At 42.6% G+C, this 10,800-nt stretch overlaps 1 protein-coding gene across 1 annotated transcript in view; it reads left to right on the plus strand.

Moving 5' to 3' along the window:
* Nucleotides 1–1,648: 1,648 nt before the first annotated feature.
* LOC126405470 (uncharacterized) overlaps nt 1,649–10,800 on the plus strand; it is a 12,562-nt gene continuing 3,410 nt past the window's right edge. The window contains exons 1-7 of the mRNA XM_050069222.1: nt 1,649–1,792; nt 5,286–5,384; nt 5,626–5,772; nt 5,855–6,010; nt 8,226–8,342; nt 8,579–8,698; nt 8,885–8,950. Coding sequence (XP_049925179.1) covers nt 1,787–1,792; nt 5,286–5,384; nt 5,626–5,772; nt 5,855–6,010; nt 8,226–8,342; nt 8,579–8,698; nt 8,885–8,950 — 711 coding nt within the window. The 5' untranslated portion in view covers nt 1,649–1,786. The remainder of the gene's footprint in view (nt 1,793–5,285; nt 5,385–5,625; nt 5,773–5,854; nt 6,011–8,225; nt 8,343–8,578; nt 8,699–8,884; nt 8,951–10,800) is intronic.

Here is a 10,800-nt window from a genome sequence, read left to right on the forward strand (position 1 = left end):
AAATCAACCTGCGTAGTTGTCCCTCCATTGTGACATTAGAAAGTGTCACATTTATCTTGCAAGTGTACTCTTCTTCAACGTTTGCTTTACTTCCTGGATTTTTCCCACATGGAAATTCTGACCAATCAAGAGCAGCTTTCTCACACAAGGCATTTGATCTCTTGTAAATGCTGCTGTGACAACACAAACCAACTCTAGGCAATTATACAACTTTGGAACAACATTAGTCCCTGATTCAGACCAAAGCAAGACAACTCTAGGTGATCTGGTCCTCTGCTCTGAGGGTAAGGAGCTTCCGAATCTCATTGAGTTAGCCACTAACTGCTAAGAGCTACTTTTTAAATCTCCCGCAGTTGGTCGCACGCACAACACGTTGTCAAAAAATCACACTCATCCTACCCATGATCCCGTCCCACTTATACAGATATCATTTCGGTGCTGTTACAAACCTTCGCTGCCACCTTAAAGGTGAGACAACTCTGACCCCCCATTCTGGGACTGTACGTTTTATACCAAATGGCAAGGCGGCAAAATGGTGTGAAATTCCTGCCTTGAGGAGGCAGTGAAAAGGGGCTGTAGACAGATGGTAAACAAGCAAACAAACAATTAGCTTACACCACATTTCTTGCTAGGTAGCAGACATAGCTACTGCAAAGACGCATAAAGTCAAGAGCAAGGGCCGTCGCTTCCAGGAGCCGTTTGTATTTCTGTTAAAAGTGTTACCCATATGATGTGAGAAGCAGCTGACCCCCAGGTATTTTCACATCATCTAATCAGGCCCCCATTCACAAATGTTTAAACACTCCCGTGCTAAGCTAAGCTAAGCTAAGCTAACTGTCTGCTAGCTAAAGCTTCATATTTACTGTACAGACATGAGGGTGGTGCTAAGAATGCAAATAAGCGCATTTCCCAAAATGTCGGACTATTCTTCGAAGATTAAACAGGAGGTGTCAGTGTCTGGAATAACTTTCTTAAGCACTCATTGTAACATGTAATTATGAATGATGAAAGGAGAGTTTCAATTCCAAGCCACAGCATAAAAAATCTCAGGATGAGTCACCCAAGCCATCACTCATCGAGCTGCCCTTTCTGACACAGGACAATGACAAAGCGTGAAAGCATTTGTAGACAAGATCACACAACAGCCACTCACCTGACCTGTCGAGCAGGTTGTAGATAAATTCCCCAACACGGAAAACACGAAAACATAAAGACTGGCAAACACACAATCGTCCATCATCATCAATTAGACTGAGGTTTTGACAGTAAGAAAAGCTGGTCAGGCACAAGGTGAAGCATTAAACTTAAGGGTTGAGACTGTTTGGTCAAGGGTTAGTGTTAGTTTAGAGTTCAGGTTGGTGTTTGGCATGTAGTGGTGATGGTTAAGGTTAGAGTTAGCCTCCGGGGCACGACTGTAAGTCAGTGCAATATCCTCATAACTGATATTGTTGACTTTGTGTGTGGGTGTAGATGCCTGAACGACAGTGTTGACATCTTTATTTTCCTTCTGTCCACTTGTTGTTTATGTCTATATGGAAGTTGTGCACGAAGGGGATCCACCCACACATTCTTTTCTCCGTTGTGACGTCGCAGGGAAATCACACCTTTAGGCCTATTGAGACCGGACGACACAGAGAGACAGGCATCTATGGCATCTGTGGTCTGACGAGAGGACAGGCATGTAAACGCACCGCGAATTGTTGAGCCATTTCCTACACTGGATTCGTAACTAAAGGAACAAGCGGAGTAGTGAAGCAGAGAAGACTGAGAACTGATCAACTGGAACATGACGGTAAGAATCAGCTCTTTAAATACTCAAATACATGTTTTAGAGAAGAGTTGGGCCTGAAGGATACATGACAGACTCTGTCTGACATGGGTGTATCTGGTTACGCCTTGCTTCTCCTTTCTTCCACTGGTGTCACTCAGAGATTCAGAAACATGCCAGTGTGGTGCCTCACATTTTAGTTGCAATGGTGACATGTAACTAAGTACATTTACTCACATACTGTACTTAAAGGGATGGTTGGGATCTTTTGGACTGGGGTTGTATGAGGTACTTATCTGTGATCAGTGTGTTTGTCAGTGTGCTCCCAGTTTGGAGAAGCAGACAGGTGTACTGCCACAGAAGCTAAGCAACGTACTGCTGTGGACAGAGGCAACAGCAAAATGCATTTCAGCCACCTAAAAAAATAAATATTGGTATAAGTGTATGCTATATTTAAAATACTTTTACGCTGCAGTCAGACAGCGATTTCCAATGGGCAACTAAAGCCGTGATATTGCTCTCTTCAAAGCCAGACTCCATTAAGAAAAACAGTAATTTAACATAACTGACCACAGCAGCTGCTGGTCTACCGCTGCCTCATTCAGCCAGTTTGTTTGCGTTATTGTGTGACTTTGGCATTTAAAAGTGTTACTTTATAGTCACCAAAGTCTGACTGAGGCAGTGGTAGACCAGGCACTCAATATTTCAGTTGCAGTGTTAGGGCCGTTTCATAGTTGACGCACGCAACGCGAGCAAGTGGTGCAAGCGACGCAAGCAACACACTTCCTTTCATAGTCAACACATTGAACGAAGCGACGCGAGCGACACTTGAAATGCAATACATTGCTTGCGCAATAGGGGGTAGTTAGCTAGCTAGTATTGCTGTAGCTAGCTAGTACTGCTATTTTATTAGAGTGCAGGGCACTAGAACTGTCATATAAATGGGGGTGTGCCAGTACGAGTTCGCAAAGTTTTTCCTCCTCGCCCGCCATATTTCATACCTGCTTCTTCTGTGATTAACAAAAAGTGGTTAATTTCAAGTAGGTCGCTTGCATTATCACCCCCCGCTGGCAACACATTTTCAGACGTAAGCACGCATCATGGTGGCCAATGTGTCTCGATACGTCCCAATGCGTTCGCGTCTATTTGCCTTTGCGTCGACTATGAAACAGCCCTTACAGTGTACGCTATATTGAGAATCGCTTCACTGCTTTACCTTGCTGCACACAGCCCGTTGTGATGGGGAGCTTCAGTTACCTGTCTATACTTTCGTCAAAGCCACCAGACTCCATTGAGAAAAACAGTGATTTTAGCTCACTGAAAACAGAGCTGCTGGTGTGACTGTGGTGAATGTGAACTAACCCTCTTAAATGCCAAAGTCTCACGACACAAACAAACTGACTGATGGAGGCAGCAGTAGACCAGCATCTCCTGTTTAGTGATGTTAAATTACTGTTTTTCTCAGTGGAGTCTGGCTTTGAAGAGAGCATAGATGACGTCCGTCAGTAATTGCGGCAAGGTAGAGCTGTGAAAATATTCTACATATGTTGTACACTTAAAGAGATACAGTTATTTTTAGGTGCACAGTTAAAATACGTTTGCATCGTTTAGCTTTTGAGTCAGTACTCCTGCCTCTTTCTCCAAACTGGTGGTGTGCCGACTGCCATCTATTGTGGCTAACACACTGACTATGGATAAGTACCTTATACAACCTCACTTCAAAAAATTCAAACCATCCCTTTATCAAGTGACAATGTCAAATAGCCATGAAGATTTTGGCCCAAGTATTGTACAATCAGAGACAACAATCTTAAGTAACAAACCACTGAAATATGTAGGACAACACAGAGCAGCACTAATTATCGTGCAGGTAGATCTACCAGTGTTGCGTGTGCGTGGTTTCCTGCAAGACGTCCAGCCTAGAATTGTTTTTGTTAACAATGCACATCTCAGCTCAACTGGTTTCACATGCAGTTTTCTCAGTGCATGACACTCATGTTTGTTTGTTTGATTTATTGACACTGCTTAAATCTCATGTAATTGCACGTTACAGTACGGTAGACACGCATATGTGTGTTTCTTTGAAGGATGTGATAAAGCTTTTATTTTACTCTGCTCTGGACTGGGAAAAGGGGTTTGTCTGAAATCAACAAATTGATAATCTGGAACAAAGACAGCTACAGTGGGCCTTTTTCACTGCAGACATGTTGGCTTGTCGTAGTAGGAAAAGCACAGGACATCAGCTAATATGAGGAGGGCTGTGCTCCAGTTTCTTAAGGCCCTGTCCTGAAGAGAGTCCCTGTGTCAGAATATAGTTCTTCATTAATTCAGTATAGTGCTTACATTTTGCAGATGTCGAGTTTAATTTGTTTTATATTGAATTACCAAACAGTAAACCTCGGGTCAGGCACGGGAACACTACACACACTATAACAGGGGGTTAATAGAGGCCAAGCAGCTCATCTTTTGCCCCGAGGAACCCTCACAGATTAATCCATCCATGGTGGTTTCAACTACTTATGAGCATAGAATCAGAATCCAAAACCTATAAATTAAATTGTGGATCTGTGTAACGACTTACTCGAAATTGTTGAGGGGTTTAAGCTGCTGAAGGGCAGATATACGGTCAGTTTTTGTGCAAGATAATACCTCTCCACCACACCTCTGCTTCCATGTTCAATAAAAGGAACTGAACTGTCAGTTAGGCGCAAAACCTGGTTCTTCCCTGGTAACGGAAAACAAGAACACACATGTAACCACATAAGAGAAGAACAGCACAGTGATGCAGTGCACATGTAGGAATGGAGACTGTTCTCATGCACTGTTTGTGCCTATACCTATGAAAAGTAATCCTCCTTAGACCCTGCGTCTTCATATGAGGACATTACATTTTGGGTTGGATGCACCTTATACTTCATTCTGCTTGACTTAGTCTGCAGCCGATCCCGACAGAAAAGAGGACAACATACAAAACCTGATCAAATTTTATGGTTGAAACTTGTTTACTTGTGCTTAATAACATCTGTAGTTTAATATTGCATACAAATTTTTAGCAGTTTTAGCAACAGTAACATGCTAAGATGCTGTCAATTAAAAATACTCACATTGTGACTGTTACACAGACAGCTTGGAGCTTGGAGAAATTGAAAGTGCACACCAAAAAGCTGGGGTCTCAGGAGGATATATATAAAACCCACGTAACTGGGGAGCACATGTGACAAAACTCAGTGAAAGGAAGCAAGTTGTGGTGGTGGTTGGCTCAAACAAACACAGGACTTTCCCCCGGGAGACTGCTGATAGTTTTCTGTGTGAAACTTGAGTTATTTTAAGGTGCATAGTTACCACGCTTCCTTTCCTAAACCTAACTTATGTAACTTTATTTTCCTAACTTAACCTCCATAACTGTGTGATATGTTGGGCAATTAAAAACCTATCAGTGCTTGTTTGTCAGCCTTTGCTCTTATCTTCATACTTCTAATATTAGACTGTTAATTTCTGTCACTATTAAACCCCACAGCCTCCCAAACCCCCCAGGACGAAGTACACCACCCGGTCTGCCATCATCAGCTCCTATGAAGTCGTGCAGCCAACCTACGAAGACCCGGATGCACCAACGGTAAACATGAGTTCCTCTATCAGTGGTCCATCTGAAAGTATGAATTGATGAATGCTGGTATGTGCATGATATCACCTCATTTTATCTTCAGATGAGCTGGAGACAATCAGAGTGGTGTGAACATAGAAATCCTTGAGCCTGACCTTAAAGTTTTAGGTATAGCTGTCATGTTTACTGGTTAGCTGCTGCTGTTATGCATCACTGGAAATGTTGATTCACTTCTTGTTTTTTCTACTGTCAGCCTGCTGTCACAGTTGAAAAGCAGACAGAGGTTAAAGTCAAGCCTGTACCTCGTCCGCGATCTAAAACACTACCAACGTCCCAGTTAACCAACAACAGCATCACTGACGACTCTGCAGACACAACCAGCAATACATCCGATGAGGTGGTGAGTGATGTTGTCAGATTCACTCATGATCGTACATATTTTTTCAATCATTATTAATGTTTTCACATCTTTCTGTCGTCAGAGTCCCCAGCCCAATGGATATCCTCAAGACTACAAGACGCCTCGCCCTGTCCGTCCTCCTCCCAGACCACCACTGAGCAAATGTATGACCCTCAGTAAACCCACAGCAGCAGTCGACGGAGGCAATCACTACATAACTTCAATTCCTGAGCCAACTGTGAGAATATATGATATATGATATTTCACACAAACTAACAAGCTTCATTTTACTGCTTCAAACATGTCTTATTATATCACTAATCTTAAAGGAATAATTGGACATTTTTGGGAAATATGAGCTTTCTGGCTGAGAGTCGGATGAGAATAGTCCAAATCACAATTTTCACACACATAATGAATCACCACTGAGCAAACACTGCCTCAGTCGGTTTGTTTTAAGCTCACCTAAAAAAATTAATATCAGTTTAAGTGTACACTGTATGTAGAATTTTGTCAACACTTTCACTTGCTGTCAGTCAGCCTTTCCTCAAAGACTCAAGCCATTATGTCAGAGCCACCAGATTCCATTGACTAAAACAGTAATTTTACTTCGCAGAACATGGGAGTTGCTGGTGTACCGCTGCCTCAATCACTTAGTTGGTTAGTGTGTAAGGTATTAGCGGTGAAAAGCATTATTTGCTGGGAAATAGTCTATCAGTGGCAGCAGTATTGGGACAGTGGGACAAAAGGAAGGCATTTATATGAAGTTCAAAACTAGCCTGGAAATCCAGACCGAAATCTAGAAAGATTTAGGATCTGGCTATGAGTAATGCAAATGGCCCAACTCGAGGGCGGCACCAAGCATGCATTTGAAAATATCACTGCACACAATTGGATAACACTACGACCAATCAGAACAATACACGGGGTGACGTATCCAGAGCTTAGCTACCAGCAGAGCTAACTGATAAATTAGACTCTTGCTGTATCCGGTCGTCAAAACAGCAAAAACGTCCCTCTTGCAAAGGAAAGATTCGAGCGCCGTCTTCTGTTCCTCTTTTAGAGAAAAAGCCAAGTCTAACTCGTTCATTGTAGCGGCCAAAGCCGTTTCAAACAACTGGTGTTCATCCGTAGCCATCTTGCAATGTTTACTGACTGATTCCGGTCTTTGTCGTCGCAGCGCTGTCGTCATCTGTTTAACTCGCCTCTGGCCCGCCTATATCAGATACACCGATGTGATTGGTGCAGCTCGGTTTCATGGGCATAGGATGGATTTCCTGGATTTCCAGGGTAGTTCAAAACAAAGAAGGGGGGGTCAAAAGTAGGGCAGGCAGCAGGAAGGAGCAAGTAATTATTAGCAGATTGAGAATAGGTCACAGCAACTTGAATAGCACACTTTTTGAATCACTGTAGAGTTAAAGGGGTCAGTGGAGCATATTCGTATTACTTGCAGGAAATATGAGGAAGAAAGAAGGGTAATGATGGCAGGACTACAGAGGGTAGGACAAAGGGAGGTTAGGATTAAGGATGTGCTTGAGAGTGGAGACAGTGGAGGGGAGAAAGGTGATATTTAGGTTTCTTAAAGTTACAGGACTTTTCAGAAGACTGTAGAAACTGTAAAAGATTAGGATGGCAACTGCTGTAAAACACCAAAGAAGAAGAAGAAGAAGAAGATATTAGCGGTGAAAACAGTCCAAATATAGTGTACACTCACACTGATATTAATTGGTTTTGGTGGCTAAAATCTGTTTTGCTGCAGACCTTATCCGCAGCAGTACAGTAAGGCAACACAGGGCACAAAATAAACACAGCAGTAAATGTCAGATAGGTCGGACCGCCATGTTTAACTACATATCTTTAAACGTTACAGTTATGGCTGAGAATGAACAGAAATTCACATATCTCTGCAATTCAAATCAATCACAAGTTGTCTACCCAGAAGTGTTTGGTCTATGTCACTCTTGACTTTTTTTGTCACTGTGTTGCCAGGCAACCAGCAGGGACTACAGGGAGTCACTGCCTCCAGCCAAGAAATAGTCAGTCCCCTGCAAAGTGCCATTTTTACCCTTAGGTTTTTGTATGGATTAACAAAATGAGATACATGACAGATAAATGAGAACATATTAAGCAGTGGGCTTTAGAGGTCCTGGTCGCCAGATTTTGTTCCTTGGACAGAGCCAGGCTCGCTGTCTCCCCCCAACAGATAAATATGAGAGTAAGCACATTTCTCAAAATGTTGAAATGTTCCTTTAAATTTTGCTCACATCATAATGTTTTTAGCAACATAAATGAGTGTGTTTTTAATAATGACCTTTAGAATCTAAAGCTGGACACAAATAAACCCTTCACATACATTTTTTCAACTCTTCCACTATTCACTATCAGCACTGAATGACACAAGGGGCAACTGGAGAGACTATAACTTACTTCCTTCTTCTTATTTTCTCTGCTAGCCTCCAGCTGTCAGTGCTGAGAAGACACAGTCTGCTCCTGGATGGCGGCCTGAACGCCCCCCTCTGCCCTCCGTCTATTACGATTCACCACGTTGTACAATGAAGTTAAAACCTGAGGTAAGGGCGAACATGTTTCACCTCATCCCAACCTTTCTGCAACACGTTAGACTTCTTAAAGACACATCTGAAGGTGACTGACAGTCATTTCTGAGTCGTCCCAAAAGCCTTGTATACAGTATATACGGTATACTATTAACAGATTAAAAGCTCACCTTTGAATCAGCTGTTCCTGGTTTAAAAATGTGAAATATGTTTAATAATGTTTTTGCCTTGTTAATATTTTTCTTGGATAGAGCGACACTGATGAGAGTCAGCCATCCAAATGTTCCTACGTCAGCTCTACGCAGCAACCCCCAGTCTCAGCAGATGTCTCTGAAGAAGAGGGGAACCTCTTCGGGATTTACAGAGCAATGGTAAACTTCAAGCTAAAATGTATGCACTATGGACTCAGTGTTTTCTATGAGTTGGGGTAATAAATTAATATTCCAACTCAACAATCAGCAGCATGAATACAAAAAACAAATGTTGGAGTATGTTCAATGTTTTGATGATATTTACCTGGAGTATTTCCCCACACTGTGAATGCCTTTGATTTTCAGCCCACCGACAGACCTGTAGTTCCACCCCGACTCTGTCAGTCCACCCTCCCCTACTCGCCTCCTGAGGTATGTGAACCCCTGCAGACTACAGGTGATGAACCACGCTTTGACAGGTGCCAAAAAAAAGGAAACACGTTTGGCAGGCTGTCATGGAAAATCAGATGCCATGACATAGCTTCACTATGTTTTGCTGCATTTTTTTTTTGCTGTTCAGTGACTGTGAAATGCAGAGCTGTTTGTACTCGCAACAGAGAGTGACATCCACGTTTGCTGCACCAAGCTGATACCACAACAACCAATATGACTGTTTTGTTTGTTAAAATCTGTTTGTGCACACTTCTCCTTTTACAAGACAGGTGTGTGTCACATCACGCTGCAGATTTAACAGCATAATTACACACAGGTGTGCCTTGGGCTGGTCACAATAAAAGGCCACTTTTATTGTGACCAGCATAACACCATGCCACAGATGTTGCAAGTCATGAGGGAGTGTGCCATTGGCATGCTGGCTGCAGGAATGTCCACGAGAGCTGTTTATTTCACTGACATAAGCTGTCTCCAATGTGGATTCTGAGAATTTGGCAGTACATCCAACCAACCTTAGACCATGTGTAACCACACCAGCTCAGGGCCTCCACATCTGGCATCTTCACCTGCAATATAGTCTGAGGCCAGCTACCTGAACAGCTGATACAATCATCGGTTTCTCAAGTGAGGAATTTCTGCACAACCAGTCAGAAACACACTCAGGGGAGCTCATCTGCATGCTCATCGTCCTCACCAGGGTCTTGAGCTGAATGCAGTTGTCATAACCGACTGAATCCCATGTGTAGCCCTAGTCATGTGTCTCATAAATATATTTTATTCAAAATAAAACTGCACATTTTAGAGTAGTCCTTTAATGTGATGATCCTAAGGCACACCTGTGTAGTAATGATGCTGTTTAATCAGAATATTGTTATGACACCTGTCAGGTGCCAGTTGTCTAATCATCAGCTCCATTTCACTTTGTAAAGAAAAACTCACCTGAGAATGAGTCTTTTCTGCAAATCATGCATGCATACATTTGCATGTTTTTATACATATCAGCATTTTCAAAGTGACATAATATAATCCAAATTTGTCATCTGAAAAGGTGGAGGGAATGGTGGATGGCGTGTCACCGAGGCGAGACACCTGCCAGGCTGTGTTCCAGACCAACAAATATTGATTTAGCGAGTCATTGCTGTGTTTCCAGCGGCTTTTCAGACCCCAAATATGGGTGTTTTTTTAGAGACCTGGAGGTGTATTTTGAGCGGCTTTTTAGGCATGAAAAGCAGTTGTTTTTCACCAAGATGTCACTGCTTTTCAAGCCAAAACATGATCTTTCCTTAACCATAATTTTGTGCCTAAACCAGACCACATGTTAACCACAGCATTGTTGAATGCTGAAAGTTTCAACTTATCCGCCACATATTAACTCGTAAATGACCTGTAAAAATCTAAGAAAAAGCAGCAACAGAGTCATCTCTACACCAGTACTTTTAAAGGCTCAACCTGCTTCATTCTCTGCTGTTGTTTTGACACAAGCCTTCAGTGGTGTCCCTCCGTCTTTCACTCTAAAGTCTTACTAATGACGAAAACTCTAAAACTCTGTGTGTGTGTGTTCCACGTTTTTCTCCTCACTGACTTGGTCAATCCATGTGAAATTTGGCACAGTGGTAGAGGCTCATGGGAGGATGTGAAGGAAGCAATATTACATCAATTGGCCAAAGGGGGGCGCTATAGCAACCGATTGAAATTGCAAACTTTGAATGGGCATATCTCATGCCCCGTATGTCGTAGAGACATGAAACTTTGCACAGAGATGCCTCTCCTCATGAGGAACACATTTGCCTCAAGAACCCATAACTTCCGCTTATATAGATTTTCCGCCA

This window comes from Epinephelus moara, chromosome 18 (genome assembly GCF_006386435.1).
Source record: "Epinephelus moara isolate mb chromosome 18, YSFRI_EMoa_1.0, whole genome shotgun sequence".
NCBI lineage: Eukaryota > Metazoa > Chordata > Actinopteri > Perciformes > Serranidae > Epinephelus > Epinephelus moara.